Consider the following 25,877-nt stretch of genomic DNA (forward strand, 5'->3'; position numbering starts at 1 on the left):
CATCAACCATCCCAGCACCTGTCCATCATTTTAGAAATAATCTATACATCCTGTTAGTTTTCACTGCGACTTTTTCCGCATTTGATTTCATTTAAAATGAAGCAAATCCAACTGCTTCTAATTTACTAGTCACATCGCTGTAGTTTTTGTATTTAGATTCAGATGAATAAGACAATGATTCGATGTATGGCTATCAATATACCATTGTTAATCTGATACGATACAATAGGATACAATAGACTCTTTCCAAATTAACAGTCATTGTTAAGAAAGAGAAATTTAAGAGTTACGGGAAAACATGTTACTAGCTAAGTTAAAATATGAATTTTTTTTTATACACACCAGATGTTTATCCAGTTGTTTTTCTTTAACAGTAACAGATTTATGATTGTTCTCACATCGGTACACCTCTAACACTTTACTTCCTCATCATTCACAAGGGAAAAATGGACTTAGCTAGTGATTTTTTTTAATTTGCTTTATATGACCAGCTAGCTAATAGAAGACTTGACTTGACTTGATTAATGTTGGCTTACCGACGATTTCGATGCTTAAAATGACATAACAGGTTGTATTTTTCAACTTGCCTCTTCGAAGAGCTCCAAGCTGTAGGTGTTATCATCATCAGCGAAGTAGACGATGCCTGACTGAGTGCTGTTGGGGCTGAAGGTCTCCCTTAACCACCGGAGAGCCAAGTTCCTCTGCATGGTTCCCCGTGGGATCCTGGGATCTCGTGCATCTCCTCGCAGCTTGTAGTTCCGAGGCGTCTCAACGTTTAGATGCGTGTAGTTCAGGCCGGTCTCCCTCAGCAGACGCGTGACCAGCGGCGTCCTCCTCTGTGCATCCTCTACCAGGATCCAGTGCAGGTTGGGGACATGCAGGAAGGTGTTGGCGAGACGAGTGAGCTCAGCTTTCTGCACTGGCCGGCTGTAGGTTGGTGTGATGACATGGATGGTGGGCAGGGCGTCGGACCACGGAGGTGGCCGCGTGTACACGTACTCAGTGCGCACCACCTCCACTATGTCCTTATCAGAGGAGCAGAACTCCTTCGAGTCGCTTGTTTGGCTTCCTGCATCGCGTCTGCCTTCACCAGTTCCATCATCTACAGGGACAGAGAAAGAGAATTCAGGCATTAGCACGCCCCGGAGCTGCTCTCGCTATGTCTGACACATGCCAAGAGCCCAAGAGGAGTACCTGACAGGCGATGCCGTTGGACCATTAGCCGCTCGGGTATGATAAAGATCTCTTTAACTAGATGGTGACAAGCTGGAAAGAGTGAAAGTAGGCAATGTAAGAGGGCAACACCCTCAGACTCAGACCTGCTGCAAGTCGTCACATTTTCACCCATAAACCTTTTGGAAAGCACTGTGCTAGCATCCAAGCTCAGGTGTAGAGTTGGATGATTTGAAAAAAATGACAAATACGTGAACAAAATACCTCAAAAATGAGTGCTTACAGTTACAAATATAATTATTTACACCCTGTCAATTATCTTAGACATGAGATCTGTCCTGCTTAGTGCTTACACATTAAATTAAACATATTAAACAAAAAATTACACAGATAAGGTTAAATATAAGCATGTAATTCGTTTAGTAGTAAATCTAACCCAAATGATGTTTGTTAGGAATAGTAATTAGGTAATGTAGCCGCAATAAAACTATTGACAATATAACATTAATGTAATAAACAAGTCAGTGAGTAGAGAAGAAATCTGAAAGTATAGGAACGGTGAGAAGATGGATACAAAACGACACACCAGAATGTCAGCTTTCATTTCCAGATATTTCTACCTAGACGTGTTAAATAACTGAGAAAAGAAGACGATTGCACTGTTTTTTAACCCAGCTATTCTTCAAATAATTTATAGCTCTGAATATCTACTCATGGTTTGAGCCCTGGTATTTAACTGTGAAATCTGTCCTTGATATTAGAAAGGATGAACCAATGTACAGACCAGAGAGCTGTCTATGGGAGCTTTATTTAAAGTGCAGAAAAGAGGACAAATCTATCAGAGGCATTGTACAAGTATTGGGCATAGCCAATATCACAATGTGGAACTAACAACCAGACCCTGAACAGGTCAGCTAAGGAAAACAACAGCAGCTAAGGGCAGAAACATTGTTAGAGCTGTGAGGATATATCCATAAACCATGGTCAGTGACATCACCTACAACCACCGCAGGGCAAATGATGAAGGTATCACATTGCATCTTTTGAAGAAAATTTAGAGAGCAGAACTATACTACAAGATGAATCTCTACTAAACTGATGGAAAGGGTGAAGGAAGAAAGAATCTGCTTGTGGTTAAAAAACATACAAGCTAATCTGTGAAACATGATGTAGGTAGTGTCATGGCTTGGGCTTGCATGGTTGCTTCTGGAACATTCTCACTAATCTTACATGATGATGTAGCTCATAATGGTAGCGGCAGAATCAATTCAGAAGTCTACAGAAGCAATTTACAGAGAAATGCCTCCAGTCTCATTGAGAGGAACTTCATTATGCAGCAAGATGATGACGCAAAACATGCTGCCAACACGACAAACGACTTCAGCATGGGAAAAAGCTGAAGGCTTGAGACTGGCCAAGTCAATCACCAGACCGTAACCCAAATAAGCAGCATTACATCTCCTGAAGAGGAGACCCCCAAAACAACAGACAACTAAAAGAAGCTATTGTACAAGACTGAAAAAGGCATAGCAACCAGCTTGATGCAGTTATTCCAAGCAAGGGATATATACGCCCGAGTGTTGCATGCTAATTACTTCCATTTCCTTTACGACTTGTCTGTTCCAATACTTTTGCTCATCCCACGCTTGGGTGATGGCGAGTTCTGAGTTCTCTAACACATCATGATGCACATATCAGGAAAATGAAAGCTGAACTCATCATGAGCTGTCGTGTCCCTTTTTATCTTTTTGACCTCAAACCCATAATCGAGTTTCCAGTGTAGAGCAAAAAAAAAAAAACATGCCGTTCCAATACTTTCGGAGGCGACTGTACTCTACTCCTCACACACACGTCGCCGCCTATAAAGATGGACTAACAAAACGTTTCAAATGATGAGCGCTGGTTATCATCGTCTGTCATGAATATATTTCTTTTTAGAACAGTGACATCATGCCGCATGCTAAGTGTATATGAGTGATCTGATGTGATGTTCGTTGGAATTCATGGGATCGTTCTGGAATTATTCCGGAGACGAGACCTCGGTGGTGCGGTGTGTCTGAGTGTATTGCTGCTTCTGTTTGAAATCTAGGACACAATGACAAATCAGTATGGACAGCATCAGAGCTGACCCGAGACCTGAACCAGAAATCTGATAAACACGAGAGATTAAAATGGTTCAGAGTACTTTGGCTACTTCAATTCAAAGCTGCTAAACCGATTAGCCTGATGACTTTTGGCATGAACAAGTTTAGATTTCAGTCAGGTGCATGCGGAAAGAATGAGAGATTGCTGTCAGGGTTTTTGTGGCAAAAAAAATAGGGCAAGTTTTATTGAGACCGAAAGAAAGAAATTGCTTAATTATTGCAACAAAATAAAAACGTTGTGAGGAAATTGCAGCTGCATGAATAGTTTGTATCTCATTCAAAACGTCAATAGCACTGGGTTATTGCAGTTTATATCAACTTCACAACCCTATTTAGACCAATTTAGCTTGGGCATAAACTAAAAATGTATGCAGCAGGTCCAAATTGCGTACATTATAAAAAATATACTCTAAATTAAAAAACTGTTGAATATTTACTATTATTATTGATCATTACTGTTTAATTAGAAATGGAAGGAACATTTTCAGTCTTTACAACTTTTAATCAGCACTGTCTTATATCTCTTACATTATTTATATGTTTGCATTTGGGATACATCTTGTCAGAATAGATCATAACTAGCTGACGTTAGCAGTGCGCTAAAGTCAAGTGGAAAATTGAGGAGCGGCTTTGGAGAGTGTGAATGCAGCAAGAGTTTACTGATAGCGTGTGATTTGTGTGCATAGTGTAGGAAGGAAAATGAGCAGTAACACATTTGAATATGTTTGTTGACGTGATGGGATTTTGGTGAATAGGTCATTTCGGTCATTCTGAAAAAAACAACAACAAAGTGGTCTGATTACCCTTTCGGATGGCGAGCAGGGGGGCGATGGCGCTCTGGTGCCACACAGTGATGAGCAAAGTCCAAGGTAACACGATTAACACGATGGCAAGAATGTCTCTTCTCTTCGGCATCTCCAGGGTTGATTCTGTGCCTGGTCATTACCTGGAGGAAGAGGGTGAGGCAAAGTGCATCAGTGTAAAGAAAAGTCAAGGTGGTCCTGCTAATGTGGGCTGATTGTGGTTGTAGATGTTTGTAGTGTTTATTGCTCCTGCACATTAACATTCCATCTGTATGTGTGTGAGGTTCTAAATGAGGATAAACAAATTATTATTATTATTATTATTATTATTATTATTATTATTATTATTATTATTATTATTAGCTTGCTCATAAGGGATAAATATAAATTTTAATTTTATTCAGACTTTTTTTATAATCCTATAAAAGTGCATTATTAAAAGCTCTGAACAGTTAAAATTGAATTATTATTATTATTATTAATATTATTAATAATAATAAAATATTAATATTACTATTAATATCAATGTTAATATTAATAATATTAATAATAATATTGGTTTGCTCATTGGAAAATTTCAATTGGAAATTTTTTAAAAATTATAAATTGTATTCTGACTTTTTTATATTCATGTAAAGCTGCTTTGTGACCATTATTAAAGCTCTATACAGATGAATTGATTGAATTCTTCCTCTTCTTTGGTTTCTTCTTAATAATAATAATAATAATAATAATTATTATTATTATTATTATTATAACTAATTATTATTATTGGCTTGCTCATCAGGGATAAATTTATACATTTAAATTTGAAATTTTATCAATTTTATTCCGAATTTTTCTTTCTGAATATTCCTGTAAAGCTGATTTGTGACTATTATTAAAAGCTCTATACAGTTAAACTTTATTATTATTATTATTATCATTATTATTATTATTATTATTATTATAGTTTCTACTTTTAGTGTAAATGACTCACCATTAAATGAGGAATAAAACTGTTCATTCAGATATAGGACAATAATCAGCTGCATATGAAGCCCCTACAGATTAAGTAATGCCTTATGACCAATCAGAACAGAGAGTACAATCGAACTCAGTGTTATAATAAGTCATATTAACTATACAGTGAAGGTTATTATGCCTGAACATGAACATGGGATGTGACATAACCTTATAAAGAAAATGTGTCATTTTGGCCTCTGGTGACATCACAGCATTGGTTTTATAGCTGACCTGAAACAGCTAACATTGCTGACTGAATGATCAAGTGATCAAGTATACTGAATGGGTGTGTGTGTGTGTGTGTCATCCTCTCTTACCCGTGGTTATAAGCAATGGGCAGATGTGTGTTGGACACGCAGCTGCAAAAGCCGCTTGTTAGAGATCTCACACCGGGCCATCACTGCCCAGGTCATCTTATATAGCAGAGAACAGAACCTACAGTAGACACACACACAAACACACACACACACACACACAATATAACAAAAATCATTTAATCAAACACATTCAGCATTCTGAACAAAAACATGAAAAAGTAAAAAATTAGTCTTGAATTAGTCTTTTAATTAAAAAAGTTTTCCACCTGAAATATTTACTACATTAAAATAAGCGATGAGTCAAAACACCAAACTTGCAACACAAACCAACAAACAAACTCATAATTTGACTTTCAATGATTAAGATTAACATTCATAATATTTCTTACAACTTCACTAGTTGAATAAATACCAAAATTCAACCAAATCCCAATCACACTGCTGTTGTTCACTTAAACATAACTTTCTAATATGATCAATTCTAACATTCTAATATTTCTAATATTTATCCCTCCCACTGTCTCAGAAACACAAAGAGTACAACTTTAAAAGAGTGACAGTCTATTGGACCATGAAGGACATTGTTCCAAAGCTGAAATGCTTTCTGACCTGCACATATGAGCCTGGGATGTGTGTGTGTGCCTGTGTGTGTGTGTGTGTGTGTGTGTGTGTCTGAGAGTGCTACTGTTTGAATCCTGAAGGAGCTAAATGTATGGAAATATAAATCAATATAAATCACACAGTATAATAATTAATAATTAATAATAAACATAAGAATAATGCAGTGCAGTTAATCAGCATCAGAGAGAAATGCTTTCATATCAGAATTATTCCTTCAGACAAGACGATGATTAACTGCTATATGAATACATTTGTTCATTAAAGGAAAAAATGTGCTCATTCAGTGTGTTTCATTGGAACCTTATTGTGTCTTTTGCAGAAAACAAATGAGAAGGTCGATTTATTAATGAACGCATCTTCAAATCATAATGACATTATTTAATCTGGAGCTTTCGGAAACTTGTTATTGACCTTTACCCTTTGATCACGGTAGAGAAAAGGAGACACGGTGGTCGATGGTGAGTTACGTTTATTGCATTAGTAATGCAGCAGTTGTTTTGAATGAAGGCTTTAATCATGACACTGTAGCCTGAGAGAGTCTGATGTGTCAGGATACAAAAATGTGGCTTGTGAGATAGCTATTGGAAAACCCTATTTGCAGTAGTAATACATATATATATATATATATATATATATATATATATATATATATATATATATATATATATAAACAAACAGGCCTCTGAAGTGATACACTAAATGCTATCAAGGACATGGAAAATGGAGGACTGTGTGAAAGCATCAGGAGTTTTCTAATAGAGATTTGTTCAGGCAGGTCTGGTCTCGTCGCTGCTGATGTTACAACCAAGCAATCATACATGCGATATACTGATGCCTGGAGCAATCCTCTGAGTGTGTGCTAGAGAAATAAATGTCGCAGGACGCAGGTGGAGTGGAGGAGGTGGAGTTCAATTATCTGTCAATTTCCTCCTTGCCTCAACGGGCAATGCATAGATCATCAGCAAAAGCATGTGGATGAGAATGCTAACCATCACAAGCCTTGAGTTACAGACCTCAAAAACAACAGACATGCGGATCTAACCAGCCGTGAACAAATCATCAGCTAACTGGTGGCTAACCAGTTGTCACCGAGATTACAGTTGTACGACAAGAGCGGTTCAGTGTACAAGCTGCTAATTTAACAGCGACGACTTCATGACATGGCGACACTCTGGATCTTTATTACGCCGTAGACAAGCAAGGCCCCTCTGTTCAAATAATAATGTCTTATCTCTGCCGTGTCTACAGAACATGCTGATTCGGACACGCTCACTAATGTTTGGGTCGCCGAACAAAGACGAAGCTTAATGAAGAGCCGTCTGTATACTTAGCAGCTCATTTCCTAAGTCTAGCCACCGCTTTGAATACGGTTCAGTAATGACTGCAGCTCCCCTGAGGAGCAGAGCCACAATAGGTCGTTATTGGCATGCCTGTCACTTTATCTCTGCACGTCAGCGAAGGTGAAATCTGAAAGTGATGTATTGATTTCAGAAGCCTGGAGCTGGTTTAACAAAAAAGTCCAAGAATGTGCATCACTATCCATGTGCGCTCCCTGGACCCAAAAAATAAATAAATAAATAAATAAATTAGTGCTATTTCTTTTCTCATGCTTGATTACACCTCCTCTCACCTAAATACCGGAGGCAATCATCCTGTCAGCTGAGGATGCTATCAGCATCTTCTTCAGATAAATGGATGGAAATTTAACCCATAGTTATTTTCTACCTGTTCGGAGTAATTCCAAAGTTTCCATGGCATGGATGGGTAATAAATTGTTTAAGTCAGTACCATTATCTGTAACTCTTTAGAGCTTTAAATATCTGTAAACGTAACAAGTAGTTCAACAAAAAACAATATATATATATATATATATATATATATATATATATATATACATATATATAAATATATATATAAATATAAGTATATGTATATATATACACTATATTGCCAAAAGTATTCGCTCACCTGCCTTGACTAGCATATGAACTTAAGTGACATCCCATTCCTAATCCATAGGGTTCAATATGACGTCGGTCCACCCTTTGCAGCTATAACAGCTTCAACTCTTCTGGGAAGGCTGTCCACAAGGTTTAGGAGTGTTTATGGGAATTTTTGACCATTCTTCCAGAAGCGCATTTGTGAGGTCACACACTGATGTTGGACGAGGAGGCCTGGCTCTCAGCCTCCGCTCTAATTCATCCCAAAGGTGTTCTATCGGGTTGAGGTCAGGACTCTGTGCAGGCCAGTCAAGTTCATCCACACCAGACTCTGTCCTCCATGTCTTTATGGACCTTGCTTTGTGCACTGGTGCACAGTCATGTTGGAAGAGGAAGAGGCCAGCTCCAAACTGTTCCCGCAAAGTTGGGAGCATGGAATTGTCCAAAATGTCTTGGTATGCTGAAGCATTCAGAGTTCCTTTCACTGGAACTAAGGGGCCAAGCCCAGCTCCTGAAAAACAACCCCACACCATAATCCCCCCTCCACCAAACTTTACACTTGGCACAATGCAGTCAGACAAGTACCGTTCTCCTGGCAACCGCCAAACCCAGACTCGTCCATCAGATTGCCAGATGGAGAAGCGCGATTCGTCACTCCAGAGAACGCGTCTCCACTGCTCTAGAGTCCAGTGGCGGCGTGCTTTACACCACTGCATCCGACGCTTTGCATTGCACTTGGTGATGTATGGCTTGGATGCAGCTGCTCGGCCATGGAAACCCATTCCATGAAGCTCTCTGCGCACTGTTCTTGAGCTAATCTGAAGGCCACATGAAGTTTGGAGGTCTGTAGTGATTGACTCTGCAGAAAATTGGCAACCTCTTCACACTATGCGCCTCAGCATCCGCTGACCCTGCTCCATCAGTTTACATGGCCTACCACTTCGTGGCTGAGTTGCTGTCATTCCCAAACACTTCCACGTTCTTATAATACAGCTGACAGTTGACTGTGGAATATTTAGGAGCGAGGAAATTTCACGACTGGATTTGTTGCACAGGTGGCATCCTATAACAGTTCCACGCTGGAATTCACTGAGCTCCTGAGAGCGACCCATTCTTTCACAAATGTTTGTAAAAACAGTCTGCATGCCTAGGTGCTTGATTTTATACACCTGTGGCCATGGAAGTGATTGGAACACCTGATTCTGATTATTTGGTTGGGTGAGCGAATACTTTTGGCAATATAGTGTATATATATATATATATATATATATATGAGTCTTTGTGGGATTTTTTTATATTTAAGTTCACCACATCCAAACCGCATATTTGATTTTGACACAGGTTTTTATACCAGATACCCTTCCTGATACAACCCTCCCATTTTATCCAGGCTTGGAACCGGCACTGAGTTAACCCCTTTAGCAACTGGGTTGGTTCCCTGCCCAGAAATTGACCCCAGACCACTGCAGTGAGAGCACAGAATCCTGCCAATCGAACAATAGGGAATTCTGACAAGCTTTCATAAAAGCGACAAAAATAATAGTGCACTTTTTATATCTGCTGTAAACTTCTATTTGTTTACCTGTTCAAGCCGAATAATGGATTCTTACGTCCTTAATGTGTAATCCTTAAAGATTGTAAACATGTTAAATTCCTCTACTTCTGCTGCCGCTCATAGCAGATTCGTAACTTGGACAGCTTTCAAACCCAAAACCTCGGCATGTCTCCTTTTAACCTCTCTCTAGTGACGACGTGAAAAACACAGAGTTTGTGATATTTGATTTTCTTTCTGTGCTCATTTAAGTTTTTGTACCTTTATAAGATTTCCTTTATGTTCACCTTGCTTAAACACCGTGATTGGTCTTGTGTGATATAGATTGTATTGCATGATCATGATTCTTTTTTTACTCCATTCAGATGCTTGACCTGCTAACACCATACAATAATCTGCTGCGATTTCTGGATACGACTAATTCTGTGTTTGGAAAAAGAAAAAGAAACGCCTCGATTTCTGTCCATTTGTCCTTTGACCTCACCTACTTCATTCATGACTGCCTAATAATCCATCATCATTAGCATCTGCCCTGTGATCATGCATTTATCTACAGTAGTGTCTTCACGGCTGTGCCTCTCCACAGACACAGCTTTATTTACAAGACACTAGAGAGAAAAAGCTTCGAGCACGATTCACTCTGACCTCTTAGACCGCAAACATAAAAATGAAAAGAGCAAACGGGTCAAAGCAGGCAGAGGTTTTTTATTTATTTATTTTTTTTTTAGCCAGAGGATTCGGAGAGAATGCACAAAATGCAGCTCGCTCACAGAACGTAGCATGGAGAAGATGGAGGGAGAAAAAAACCTCCCAAGTAAATAAACCCGATATTCTCCAAGGACGTTTTGCGTTTCAGCAGACAAACTCACCGACCCAACAGATACACCGGATTGAATGATTACATTCAGGACGAGTTAAAAACCAGTTTGGGATTCAGAGAATAACTGCATATCGACAAAAAAAAAAAAAGAGAGAGAGAGGGATGAGTGGATGATGTTCTTCGCTGTGGTGTGACAGTGAGCGATTTTCTGACAAAAAGAAACCGCATTAGGGAATAAAGTCATGCTGCAGACTCTGTACTGACTTTATTTATTAGGATCTCCAACCTTTTCTGACAGCTTAATACCACATTCTCATTTTTTATTCTAGCAAATGGGCATTATCTAGCCTACCGAACCTGTGTGTTCCACTCACGTCAAAATAACCCATTTTAAAGCTTTTATCTAATTGCAGAATATTACGGAAATGTAATTTCCATGGGCTCGGATTGTGTTCTCTAAACTAAAATACAGTTTGGATAAGAGTTTGTGCTCAGGTCTGTTTGACGCTGCCGAAGCATGTGGAGGACTTTTTTGTATTTATTTATTTATTTATTTATTTATTTATTTATTTATTTATTTATTTATTTAAAATTAAGGGCTTTTCATTGAGCTGTTAAAAAGGAAAATAAATTAATTTCATTTTTTAAAAAAAGAAAAGAAAAGAAAAGAAAAGAAATCAAAAGAAAAGAAAAGAAATCAAAAGAAAAGAAAAGAAAAGAAAAAGAAAATCAAATCCACTGAAATATAAATCAATATCTGTATCAATCTGTCTTAGGAAAAACTAATTGTATGTCTAGCAAAGAAAAATAAATTAATTTCAAGGACTTAAAAAAAATCGAAGCTTTAAATTATTTTATTCTGTTGGCAGATCATGATGAGTTTTGTTTGTTTTTTTGAGAAATAAAAGCTTAATATTGGCGAAGAATGATCTGACAATCAAACAAGACCATTTGAAGTTTTCCAGGTAGTCAAGCCTGTGTATAGAAAATATGTTAAGAATTTTTACAGCGTAATAATAATATAAGAAAATAACCAGAGAACTTTGACTCTATTTCAAGATTTCAAGACTTTTTCTAGTGTACCTGTAAGTATGGCTGAATAAAGAAAATCAGTACTAAAATCACGGTCTGGTTCTGTTTATTGGATCAATTTGATTCAGAAGCAGTATCGATTCGGCAGAGTGTAAGCACTTCATAAAACAGAGCACCATTAATCCTGTTTATTGTACGTTGTACCACATGAGCTCAGACACGCACCTGAATCAGAAAAAGTGGAGAAAACCTGTGAGGGGATTCAAAATGGACCTACAGGCTTGCTTTAATTACTAGTTATTAAACAAATGACCACAAATTGGATGAAACGAACGAATGGAACGAGTGAGGCATAACTGAGTCATGACAATTCAATCTTTCTCAAATCTCACTAATGACGCATTAGACATAATAGCGCTTTTATCGAGACTCGTTTTAACTCACAGGTGAACAGAATTAACCGGACGTTAATATCGCTGGTGTGTTTTTGTCCGTAGTGACCGTAGTGGACAGCATGCCTTTAATTTGATCAAATTTGAAAGTCAGCATTTTTGAGTTTAGGTCAAATTTACAGCTAGAATCTCTGCAGTAAGTTTCAATCCTATATTAATTCTAAAATAGCTTCGGAATATTCTACTGTATATTATGAACTATTTTTCCCCAGAGGCTTAAAAATGGGAAAAAATTTTTTAGCATTGAATTTCATGCTCATGTGGTGATTAAGGGCTAATAAGGCTTCACGATTTTGTAGTTTTACTTAAATGTTTCTGTTTTTACCTAGCCTACAATATTCAAAGAAAAATCTTCACATTAAATGATGATATCAAACCCATTTCTGCTCTCTGAGATGCCCCAGATGCTTGTTCATGAGGCTGTAAAATTTGAAGGCTTTATCTTCAGCCACTTAAATTCTGTATAAGGGTTATTTCAACAGAGGTAAAACACCTCACACTAAAAGCCAACTATAATGAGTCCTGACTCATTTTTATATCAGACTTGTGGTAAAAAAACGGGTTAAGAAGTTCTGAGTCATGACTGACCGAGCTACTGTTTGCTTCGGTCCGTTTACACTTGTTACAGTAATGAAATTCTGCTAGCTGCCATGGATTGTGCCATCACTTCCCTCATATATTGTATTATACTTCCTTCATATACTGTATCAGTACAGTGAGCTAATACAGTATACACCGATCAGGCATAACATTATGAGCACTGAGAGGTGAAGTGATGATCTCCTCCTCATGGCACCTGTTAGTGGGTGGGATATATTAGGCAGCAAGTGAAAATTTTGTCCTCAGAGTTTATGTGTTAGAAGCAGGAAAAATGGACAAGTGTAAGGATTTTGACGAAGGGCCAAATTGTGATGGCTAGATGACTGGATCAGAGCATCTCCAAAACTGCAGCTCTTGTGGGGTGTTCCCGGTCTGCAGTGGTCAGTATCTATCAAAAGTGGTCCAAGGAAGGAACAGTAGTGAACCGGCGACAGGGTCATGGGCAACCAAGGCTTATTGATGCATATGGGGAGGGAAGGCTGGCCCGTGTGATCCGATCCAACAGACGAGCTACTGTTGCTCAAATTACTGAAGAATTTAATGCTGGTTCTGATAGAAAGGTGTCAGAATACACGGGTCAGGGCAGCAAAAGGGGGACCAACACCTGGTCAGTGTACACAGGGAGGCATAATACAATATTTTGCTAAGCAACAAAATAAGCAACTTATCAGAAACACTGTACAGAGTTCCCTGTTAAAACGTTTACAGAAGAACAAGACTGCAGAACTGTCGAGAGCTTCGTGCTGGAAAGTGTGTGTGTGTGTTCATGAGGCCATGTCCAAATTTTTTATTTTTTTTTTAATTATCATCAAATATCTCAGATGTATAGTGAAATTATCACAAGGAAAACAATAGGGTCAGATATGAAGGTCAGCTGATTGTGTATAATCTCAGGTAGGTGTAAAGAACTATCGGAAAAAGCAACAGTTCCTACATAAACAATACTACAAAGATTAGCAAACCATTATATAGGAAATATAAACATAAACTGATTCACTGATACAATGATACAGAAGTTATTAAACAAATATACGTCTATAACAAAATTAGTACTCGAAATAAATCTAGATAGATAATACAATTGTTAATATCACAGTTTTACAGGTGCAATGCTGTGAAATGTAAATAAATGATCTGGTTCAGTGATTCATCCATTGCTAAGTAGTGACCAGAAGCTGGGGATTAAGAGCTGAAAAGTGTGTAACCAGTGCTGATATTGTACGCTACTGATTGTCAGTATTGCCTCAGGTACACATTTCTGTGTAATTATATGGTTTGATAATGAAATCAGGTTACTGCACTGAGCGTCTTCCCCTCTCTGAGTTAAAGGTGCATGGTTTTTTCATTCTCAGTAATAGGAGAGTAAGGAGGAGGTGCCGAAGAATGATGTTGAGGGGCATGTCTTAGCCAAATCAACGGATTTATTATTTAGTTTTCGGATTTGTTGTTTTGTTTTCTGGTTTGTTATTTTCTTTTCTGATTTGTTATTTTGTTTTCTGATTTATTATTTTGTTTTAGTATTTATTATTGTCTTGTGATTTTTTATTTAGTTTTCAGATTTAATTATTTTTTATTTATTATTTAGTTTTTGTATTTATATTTCGTACTTATATTATTTATTATTCTGATTTATTATTTTGTTTTCTGATTTATTATTTTGTTTTTGGATTTATTATTTTGTTTCCTGATTTATTATTTAGTTTTTGGATTTATTATTGTCTTCTGATTTGTTATTTTGTTTACTGATATATTATTTAGTTTTCGGATTTATTATTTTGTTTTATGATTTATTTTGTTTTTGGATTTATTATTTTGTTTCCTGATTTATTATTTTGTTTTTGGATTTATTATTGTCTTCTGATTTGTTATTTTGTTTACTGATATATTATTTAGTTTTCGGATTTATTATTTTGTTTTATGATTTATTTTGTTTTTGGATTTATTATTTTGTTTCCTGATTTATTATTTTGTTTTTGGATTTATTATTGTCTTCTGATTTGTTATTTTGTTTTCTGATTTATTGTTTAGTTTTCTGATTTATTATTTTGTTTTCTGATTTATTATTTTGTTTTTGGATTTATTATTTTGTTTTTGGATTTATTTTTTTGTTTTTTCGATTTATTATTTTGTTTTCTGATTTATTAATTAGTTTTTCGATTTATTATTTAGTTTTCTGATTTATTATTTTGTTTTTGGATTTGTTATTTTGTTTTCTGATTTATTATTTTGTTTTCTGATTTATTATTTTGTTTTTGGATTTTTTTTTTTTTGTTTTCTGATTTATTATTTTGTTTTCTGATTTATTATTTAGTTTTCTGATTTGTTATTTTGTTTTCTGTTTTATTATTTTGTTTTCTGATTTATTATTTAGTTTTCTGATTTGTTATTTTGTTTTCTGTTTTATTATTTTGTTTTTGGATTTATTATTTTGTTTTCTGATTTTTTATTTTGTTTTTGGATTTTTTTTTTTGTTTGTTTTTTCAATTTATTATCTTGTTTTCTGATTTATTATTTTGTTTTCTGATTTATTATTTTGTTTTTGGATTTATTTTTTTTGTTTTCTGATTTATTATTTTGTTTTTGGATTTATTTTTTTTGTTTTCTGATTTATTATTTTGTTTTCTGATTTATTATTTAGTTTTCTGATTTGTTATTTTGCTTTTGGATTTATTACTTAGTTTTTGGATTTGTTATTTTGTTTTCTGATTTATTATTTTGTTTCCTGATTTGTTATTTTGTTTTCTGATTTATTATTTTGTTTCCTGATTTGTTATTTTGTTTTCTGATTTATTATTTTGTTTTCTGATTTTTTATTTTGTCTTCTGATTTAATGTTGTGTTTTCTCATTTGTTATTTTGTTTTGCACTTCTCAGCCACCGTATCAAACACGAAAGCTCAGCGTTGACCAAAAAATAAGAATGAAAATGATGACTTGTTTCCTACAGACGATTTTGAAAGACCCTAGATGAAACCTTTGCAGATGAATAGAAAATATGCAATTCTCCGTACGGACAGTTAGTTACCCTTCACACCACCCTGCAACCACGCATGTAGATGACATTTTAGAAGTATTGTGATCAGGATAGAGTTTTAACTAGAGGTAATAACTTGTCCAAATTCTTGCAAAAGCAACACATAATTACTATAATGTCATTTCTAATATGATTCTTTACACATTTCCCATTCATATCCTAACCTTTTCAGTTCTTTTAAGAAGCCAGGAGAAAGCATTTAACAATCTTCAACATGAATGCCTGAACTAATAACTAGAAAGTCTACTTTTATTATTCTAATCTTTGTATATTTCATTTTAGAGTCTATTGATGCTCAAGAATGGATTTGTCCATCTTCTTCTTCATTTTCTTTTTTTTAAAAAAAAAAATCAAATATTAATAGACTACTTATTATGGATAGGGCTTGGCTTCACTCCTGCAGGCTCACTGCCAGCAGATTTACACAGATTTATACACTCCAGTTGATGCAATTTGAGTTTTAACTGAAATATTCATATTGAATTTCGTACAAGAAGGTGATAAATATATTTACATGCATTAGCTTTTGGCAGATGTGTAACCGAGGCCAGAGCCAAAACGTTCACCCTTTATTTTATAATCCCACAATTTATTATTAATACGTGCCCTATTTTTGTGTTGTCTTAATCAGAATTAATATCGACCATAATAATTTGCATATTTATCTTGCATATTAATTAATCTAAGACACATGTGATCTCGACTTTTTTACATTTTTTAAAAAATCTTTTTTTATCTATTTTCACTTTGGTTAGAATGCCATTCAACTACACCCTGATATGGTGGCAGTGGGATTTAATCACTGCGCTTTATCTCTATTTGAAGAGAGCGATGCATCGGAACATTAGTTCTTCGGTCCATCCAGCTCTCTCACTTCCTCATCTGTACAATCTGATAAAAACAGATGATCTTTCAAGCTAGTCTTTCATCGACACCATCATGCTTATAATCTAGTAGATTACTAACTACCTAAAGCAACTGCTGAGAATTGCTAATTATATTTCAAAAACAAATGAAAGCCAAAGCTGATTGTGACTATAACTAATTTAAATTACCGCCCATGCTTTGGTTTCACACCCTAACACACACAAACACACACACTAAGACACAATACAATACAATACACGGCAACCCACAAATGCAGGCATCACAAGTTTAATGAGCAAAGCACACACCTACACAACCGAAGACAAAGCAGGAGTTCAGGATCCGAACACAACGCTCTCGACGAACAAACCCCGGCTTCAAAATAAACTTTTTTTGTTAACCACAAACTTTTTTTTTTTTTTTTCGAGAATTACACAAGAGATTTTCATCAAACAGTCAGTCGCTAAACTGGGACAGCGTGTGTGAGGTGCGAAAGTTCATCGCTCTGTGTGGGTGCAAAGATGAATCAGGAAGCAGAGACAGGGCTACTGTGGGATTTTAATGTTGTCTTCGTGCCAAATAACGGAGTGGTTTTTCAAAAACAAGCAATTAACCTTTGAAACCCTTGGCTCATTATTTGGTTGTTAATCTTAAAAGATATTATTCAGCGAGTGCTAGGAATTTGTTAGCCACCGCGGTAAAGTTGGAAAAGGAGTTGAAGTCTGGAGGTTAATTCCATCGATCATCCATCATTTGGTTCCTATTAAACATTTTATTAGCGGCAGTTGTGATAGTATTATCAGCTGTAACATTTCTAAACACAATCCCCTTTGTTTTGTGATTGTGTGTGTTGTTTTTTCAAATAGAACAGTTACAGATATCTGAAACATCCTATATCTCCTGAAACGTTGTGTACTATGCTTAAATTCAATGTAACTACATTTAGAATTATTCTGGGGACAGCTAGGGGTTTAGTGCGTGGAAGGAACCACGGCTCTAAGATGAATCCAGAGCTCATAAATTACTGCCTCATAAGTTACCACCTGTGTGGACGTTCATATGGTCTGCCCCATGTCTATGTGGGTTTACTCCAAGTTCTCTGGTTTGCTCCTACCTCCTAGAAACATTTCTGTACGTGTACTGGCTCAATTAAATCGCCCCTATTTGTGAAAGTTGAAAGCATGGTGCTTTAGAATGGACTGGTATCCCAGTCATGGTGTATTCCCAACTCAGGATAGTTCCCTGAATGAATTAGCAAAATTATTACTTAAGAACTGTCAAAAAACTCTGACTGGAATTTCTGACAAATCTTTCCATAATGCCTATCTGGTCAGTCCAGGCACTTAGCATTAAGTATGCAGTGTGTGTGTGTGTGTGTGTGTGTGTATAAGACAGCACTAAGTCTCGCAGCACTAACTTTATTACAAGACCATTAAAATCCTCCTGCTCTGTAAGAGTATCTACTGAACTGCTGCAGCAAGAAGGCAAGAAAAGTGAAGCTCCCCTAACGAGGGAAGATTCCACTTTCAAAAGATCCTCAAGTCCCTGATCCATAATTACAGGCTTGTGTGTTGGCAAAAACACATAATTATATGATTTTGATCAGTGCTAATTAAACCATAGGGAAATAACCCAAAGCGAGCTGTTTTTTTTCTTCGGATGCTGGAAAAAGGAATGGTTTTAATGAAAGGTGTACAGATGTCCCTTATAGACACTTCTTTGAGTTCTAGCTTTGTCCACTTATTACATGCAACGAATAAAGGGTGACGAAACTTATAAACCTGATAGATTGGATTAAGCAAATGAACGAGAGACCGAATCAGATACGACTATGGGTGAAAGATAAAAATAAATAAATAAACTAAACGAAAGCAATCTCTTTTGAAAAACTGACTCATCTCGCCGCTTGCTGTAAAATAGGAAACATGACCTTTAAGAGCTGCAGAGGGTTATCCGATTCTCCACGGGTCAGTTACCTTTAGCGTACGCCTGCACCAACCTCTGAATGATTCAGCAGAGTTCATAAACAACATGCAGCCTGCACTGATATTACTCCATACCGCCACTTTAATGTTGGGTTAGTCCTCTAATTAAGCTATGGTATAATTGAAAGGTGATGTAGCAAAAATCTATGGGTATAATTTTCCAGCACAGAAAGCAAGACCTTGGTGTACTGGTTCAATCTGCAACATTGCAATACTCTACTCTGCTCTCATAGCATGTCATTTACTAATACAGTCAAACATCCGTTCAACTCCTTTGTTTTCCTGCTTGTATAATTATTCAGGCTGATGATGTGCTTGATATATTCCTTTGACACACCGTCATTAGCTTTGAACCTGCTACCAGGATTGATTTCCGCTGATGAACTTCTTAATGGCGCAAGTAATTAAAATGTATATGTATGTGCTCCAGTACTGTTTGCTTTATTATTTTAGGGCATGCAGAAAATGCATTGCTCTCTCTGTCTCTCTCTCTCTCTCACACACACACACACACACACACATACACACATGTACACACACTTGTATTATGAGTTTTCTTTTCAATGCCTTACGTATTAATGTAGTTGAATAGCCCTAACCTCAATAACACAAAGGAAGTCTTTCTTTAATAAAAGCAGCAACTGAATTAGCTATTTTCTTCATGGGAGCAAGCCCAAAATGGAAAATGGTCAATCTTCGTGTTAATATGTTGAAATAATATCACACATACAATCTGTGCAAATATTACCAAAGTTGAAATAAAGTTTCGTTGCGCTGTAGACTCACAAAGCACTTTAATATTCAGGAGAACTTTCGTCCTGTGCTCATTGTCTTGGTTATGAAACCAGTTGGAGATGACTTTTGCTGGAGGTAGCCGTGGGAAATTGTGGCATGAAGGAATGCAAATGCTCAGTAACAATACAGAAGTACAGGCTCTGGCATTCAAGTGATGATTGATTGGTATTAACAGGCCCAAAGTGTGGCAGAAAACATTCCCCACACCACCTACACCAGCCTGGACTGTTGGCACAAGGCAGGTTGGGTCCATGGATTCATGCTGCTGGCACCAAATTCTCACCCTACCATCTGTGTGTCTCAGCAGAAATCAAGATTCATCAGTCCAGGCTATGTTTTTTTTCTTCAGTATTCAGCTGTCCAGTTTTGGTGAGTCGGTACCCACTACAGCCTCAGGTTTCTGTTCTTGGCTGATCGAAGTGGAACCTGATGTTTTAGTTCCTCTGCCTCAGGTTCAATGTGTTGTGCAGTCTGAGATGCTTTTCTGTTCGCCACAGCAGAGTTTCTTTTTGAGCATGTTTGCCTCACAGGTCCAGGGTTGGACTTGTTTGAGTCTGTTTACGCTGTTTGCATGTTCTCCCTATGCTTGTGTGTTTTTTTTTCTCCCAGGCTAATTGACATCTCTAAATTGTCTGTTGTGTGTGAATTAGTGTATGTGTGCCATTGTGCCCTGTGATGTACTGGGCACCCAGTCCAGGGAGTCCCCAGATATGTACCCCAAGTTCCCTGAGATGGATGGATGGATGGATGGATGAAAGGATGGATGAATGGATGGATGGATGGATGGATGGATGGATGGACAAATGGATACTCTAAGGGGTTTGGATGGAGAATATTTATTTTAAATGTGATCTATTAAAAGATGAAGCAGACAGTTCAAAAGGTGAAGCAAACTTGGAGGTGAAACCCAGGGTCAGGGCAAATTCATAAAAAATACAGATTTTTACAACTTTAAAACCAGAATTTCAATCAGAACTAAAGCCTTGGCACTAGCAGAAAGCAAGTATGTGAATGTCTGCATTACTTAAAGGCATTAGTGTGCGGGTGTGTATTATTAGTTATCAGAAGGCAGCTCATGAGATAACGAATCAAATGATTTGGTCTGTACTTTGTTAGCTGTCTAAGGATCTTGAGGAATGGAGTTTATGTTTTTGAGTGAGGCTGGCAAATGTAGATATATATATATATAGTATATACCCAATGGCCACTTTGATAGGAACATCAAGAATACCTGCACATTTATGCAATTATTTAATCAGCCAGTCGTATGGCAGCTGTACATCAGAATGGTGATATCAGTGGTTATTGGTGACGGACAGTTTCAGAAACTGAAGATCTCCTGAGATTTTCGTGTAGTTTTTAGAGGTTACACAGGATGATGCAGGGGGAGAAAACATCCAGTTCTGCATGCATAAACACCTTGTGGTTGAGAGAGGTCAGAGAAGAAGGCTAGATTGTTTGAGCGGACTGGAAGGCTAAGGTAAGTCAAATAAATCAAACACTTTTACAACCAAGATGAGCATAAAGCATCTCAGAATGCTTTTGAACCTTGTGAGTTGTGTGGGCTACGACAGAAGAAAACTAGGTACAGGAATCTGAGTCTTAACGAAACCGAGCAGCTGAAAACCAGACAATGCATCTGTGCCCAGCGCAGCCTCAGTGGAAACCTGGTTACTGTTAACCATCATGTCTTTTGTGGATTTTTACATGAATTACACAACAGCCCTGAACTGCATTAGCTTTTGACATTTGCTGTGTGACGATTAAATTTGGTCCTAACCAGTGAAGTGTGAACGGATTCATCCCGCTGTTCGGGTTTCCAGCTCTACAGATCCGGCAAGATTAGAGTTATATGCACACAGGGACTTGCTGGAGGTCATGACTGTGCTTTTATTAAGCAAGAAAATGTCATGCAGCGTCGGTTGCAGTTCAGTTATGACCTGAAAAGACTCCACGTATCCTCTATAGCACTTACTGGCATTTCACATTGCTGCATAGTCACAGTCAGTCACATTGAAATGTGCAGTGTGGGGAAACACTGACACACTGATGCCGGATATCAGCGGCAACTGAGCTGCTGTGTCAGTGGTTTGGAGTTTGAGCGATGATTTTGCTGAAAAAACCTGAGACTGCAGCAACATTACCAATGTCATCTCTAAGGGACTTTGACACCGAACAAGCAGAGGTTCTGTAGAAAACACAGAGAGCACAGCGAGGCAAAAAGAGGCCGTGTGGAAAAGGCGACATTTGCAACCAAAAGGCAAGAAACAAGAAGAGTGCTCAAGGGGATGTGGGCTTTAAAATCCCAAGAAAAGATTTGGATAGATTAACTACAAGCTATTTGATGAACTGTAGGATTATGCTTAAATGCAGGACATTTTCAGCTGCCCTGTGTTCAATTATATTTAATCCACATTAGGCAGAACGAGAACATTGAGGCCCAAGTCTAGAAAATAGAATAATCCAGCCAGAAGTTGACATCCTCCTGTGTCAACGATCTCCGGTTCTGCATGGATCCTCACTTTCTGCTTTTCCAAGTTTAAAAAGAGGCTTAGTGACAGCACTAGAGTGCTTCAGGGAACCAGAGCGCAAACTGCACTGGCTTCCGACCAAACCATTAAACAGCGGCTGGAGGGAAGCACGAACCCTAATTAACTCTCATGGGACGGCCACATTACACATGGAAATGGCTCCAATTAGGCCTCCCCATGATAAATTCCTGAAGAAGACAAAGTGCAAGAGCTTTAATGGAGTCGTCGAGGTCAGAGATGCCACAGGGAGGGGGGGGGCGGAGGGGTGCTCGGTTGTGTGGGGGGGTGACTGTAATCATGTCATCAGCGCTCTATTCAATCACGGAACAAGTCAGAATTTCAGATCTTTTTTGTTGGTGGCTTCAAGAGGCGGAAACGAAGGCCTTCTGATTAGAAAAAAACGAAAGTCATATACTGCACAAATGGAATGATGGCTTAAGTTATTCTATCTAGAAGCACTTTGGGAAGCTGACAAATTTAGCTTTGTGACCCATACATTTATACTGATAAAATAATATATAGTCCTCAACGAGTATGTTTACGATGATTACAGTTTTTCTTTCCAGACTCAAATATGAGTCGAGCAGCCCGCAGACAGTGCAGATCTTAGTTTTCAAAAGCTTTGTTGAAATTTGTTTGCTAAAAGATCATAAAAGCTTAACGTTCAGAATTTACCCATAGTTTAAAACGCATTATCACAGCCTTTTTTAATTCACAGCTCTGATTGGTCGGAAAGTGTTGAGCACGTTTCATAAATGCACTTATTCTAATATCTATACACTATATGGTCAAAAGCTTGCAGACACTGGACCATCATCCCATATGTGGTTCTTCCTGAAACTGTTGCCACATATTTTGAACCACACAGCTGTATATGAAGTATTTGGATGGTGTAGTAGTGCCCTTATTCAGAGTGAATTACATTTTATCTCATTTTTTCAGCAATTGAAGGTAATGGGCCTTGCTCAAGGGCCCAGCAGTGGCATTGGTGGACCATGGATTCAAACTCACAACTTTCCAATCAGTAGTCCAATACCTTAAACACCAAGCTACTACATCCCCCAGTTTAGTTCAAGCACATGATTTGCATGAAATATTGGTAATATGAAAGCTGTCATGTGGACCAGGAAGCTCAGTATGGTACGGAACCTGAGACTGTGTGTAGTAGGTGGTTTGAGGCCAGTTGCAGTAGAACTGTGCTGCAATACCGTCAATATGAACGCAACTAATACTTGGGGTTAAACCTACTTCAGGACGTAAAGGAACCTGAAGTATAATTGCACCTAAAATTGCTCCATATACATTTGTGATGACTTAAGATGAATGCATATGCACCAGGTTTTGAACGAATCAAGTGATTATGACGCAAGATCAACACAAAACTCTTGATAAATACAGATATATTATATAATATGGCCACATACTGATATGTGGGGATGTTTTATTATTAGAAAAGCATCAAATTAACAGAAAATATCGCCATTATTTTCTTAATTCAACAAGTCAAAATAGCAAATTAAAAGCATGATAAATATGCAACATCCTGTACACTGCAATATGACTTCGTGAACACGATTTAGTATTTCATGACCACACAATTAACTCTCTGTGCACTATATATTTTTAAAAATTCTAATTAATAGGATAAGCTGCCCGAGTAATGAAGGTGGAAGGAACATCATTTAATTAAACCACATTTGCAGTGATTAATGCAATAATTACAACTAGGACTATCCTTGGAATAATACACTGACAAAATTCTGTTAGATGTTTATTTCAAGGTTTGCAATCTTACATCATAGTAATATTTATTATTATTATTTTTATTATAATATTATAATAATATATTACTTACATCATAGTAATATCTATTTATTTATTTATTTATTTATTTATTCTTCTTCAATTTTTTCCCCCCAATTTTCTCCTTTGCATTACATACTTTTTTCAGTTCATATTATCTCTCCCGGAAACGTTTTATTTATTCATTCTGCCTTAATAAAATTCAGAACTACATTCAGAAAATCCACGTAAGCATGTGTATTCCATATCTGAGTACGACTAACGTCTCCTGTGTAAATAATGACATAAGTTTAGGACTTAAATCTCTGACACTGCACCAAATATTGCCCCATGTGCCAACAATAACCTAATTAGAAAGCAATCATGGACTTACTGCATATTACCAGCAGGTTTAAAGCTTAACACAGCTTTCTGTGAATTTCCTTAATCCTAATAATAAATACATTAACCCTGAAGACTTCCCTGGTGTGTACAAACATTGCCTCATTAACGTATGCTGTCATTTTGTACACTGAGACTCTTACACAGTAAATGACTGCAGTCAGTATAAATATCACAACGAGTGGCAGGAGTAACACTGACCTAATTGAGTTCAACGTTTACATTTTTTAACCAAAAACAGGTCATGGTCATTACACACAACTCCCACACTACACGAGTACACAAGTTTTTTTATTTCCTTCTCATTAAATATGCACAAAGGATTGATTACTAACTCGCACAAAGCTCTATGTGAACTGGAAAAGGCTATAATTCATCTGCAGGAGCTTATAACAGCAGACTGGATGGAATAGATGGATTGCACAGGAATTAAGCACAAGAATTAAGATTACAATTTAACCAAGAATGTGCAAACTAGAATTATTGCTCACACTCGCTGATTAGAAACTCGCATGCTGAAAAGCATTCCCTAATACCTGTTATTTACAGCTCAGTCCATATTTCATTATGATATGCTCCCATATTAATCATGCTAATGATTAATCAATGACATACGGGAGCCGGTACTGTAAATCTCCGAGTAATCAGATTAACGCCAGGGCCGCTGTAATGCTTGCAGTCACTAATTTTATTGTGCATTATTTGTGGCAGAATACAAGCTGATTGAGATAATACCCCAATCTGTCGTAAACTGCAGGGAGGCAGGTCTGAAATTTCACTCGTGCTGGTTCATTAGGGTGCAGGTAAGGTCGTAGAGGATAAACAGCTTTATACAGTAGAGCAACACAGCTAGGAAAGAACATCTTACAAACAAAATAATGCACAATCACAGATAGACATTTATTTATTTCTATAGTAACTGCTTTATCCTGGATGCAGGGTTTATCTCGGAACAAATAGGCATGAGGTGTGAGTTCACATGTAGGAGCAATACGATACCATTGTGTGTTATTTAGAGGGAGAAGGAAACTGGAGAACATGCAGGAAACCCATTTGGAAGAACATTAAAAAAAATCCATACAAAGACAGTAAGCTTACAAACATCCCAGAGACCTAGAGCTAGAGTTGGACAAGTGAAAGCTTTGCTGTTTGTGTCTTAGTGCACATTTGAGCTGTTTTTAATATTGAAATGTTGAAATAATATGAGATCTTTATTAATCCCTGCTTCAGATAACAAGAAAAATAAATATAAATGAAATAATATATATATACAAATGTATTCAAAAGGGCAAAATGTATTTAAAAAAACTTAAATTGAAGTTTAATTTAAAAGTTTAAGTTAAATTGAACATTGAAGTACATTCGCTCCATAGCACTGCAGAGTTATGCGTTTTGTGCTGCAGCTGGGAACCTATGACTTTCTTGGGTCAGAAAACTTGAAACCAGAAAACTGGACCCAAAAAATCTAGATGAACGTCTCCTCGCAGAAAACCTCATCACATCGACAATGGCACATTTTAACACCCTGTTTATTACAAACTACAACTCATACCTCTGGCACAGCTGCTTAAAGAAAATTCAAGTCCTACATCAAGAGAACAACTTGCTTATCAAACCCAATGCGGAAGTTAGCACTAATTGGCATAAATATGAAGAAAAACTAAAATTAAGGTTCATTCGTCTTGTCTTTTCTCATCGTCCCTAAAGCACAGTGAGTTTTAGGGCCAATATTTCATCCTTATTAACAGTATTGTGGCGTTAAATTATACATACAAGTTACACACATGCCCTGTGATGGACTGGCAAACCTGTCTAGGGTGTACCCCTGCCTTTTGCCCAATGTGCCCAATGTGGAATAGGCTCCAGCAGACCCCTGTGACCCTAATTAATATTAAAGCGGGTATAGAAAATGGATGGATGGATGGATGGATGGATGTTACACACACTGTTAACCTCCTCATATAAATACACACATATGATGCCTGACATCTTAAACATTATATTTATACATAAGAGAAGGGAAA

General features: G+C 37.1%; 1 protein-coding gene across 4 annotated transcripts in view; it reads right to left on the bottom strand.

Moving 5' to 3' along the window:
• b3gat1a (beta-1,3-glucuronyltransferase 1 (glucuronosyltransferase P) a) overlaps window positions 1-25,877 on the bottom strand; it is a 118,596-nt gene that overhangs the window by 18,860 nt on the left and 73,859 nt on the right. For 3 of the 4 annotated variants that reach the window (XM_058388517.1, XM_058388514.1, XM_058388516.1), the window contains 4 exons: window positions 5,443-5,560; window positions 4,121-4,263; window positions 1,195-1,266; window positions 588-1,102 (listed from right to left, as the gene is read on the bottom strand). In XM_058388517.1, the coding sequence (XP_058244500.1) occupies window positions 588-1,102; window positions 1,195-1,266; window positions 4,121-4,232 (699 nt within the window). In that variant the 5' untranslated portion in view covers window positions 4,233-4,263; window positions 5,443-5,560. The remainder of the gene's footprint in view (window positions 1-587; window positions 1,103-1,194; window positions 1,267-4,120; window positions 4,264-5,442; window positions 5,561-25,877) is intronic. The other variant, XM_058388518.1, reaches the window with a different exon arrangement.

Source organism: Hemibagrus wyckioides, linkage group LG04 (genome assembly GCF_019097595.1).
Source record: "Hemibagrus wyckioides isolate EC202008001 linkage group LG04, SWU_Hwy_1.0, whole genome shotgun sequence".
In the NCBI taxonomy this organism is placed as follows: domain Eukaryota; kingdom Metazoa; phylum Chordata; class Actinopteri; order Siluriformes; family Bagridae; genus Hemibagrus; species Hemibagrus wyckioides.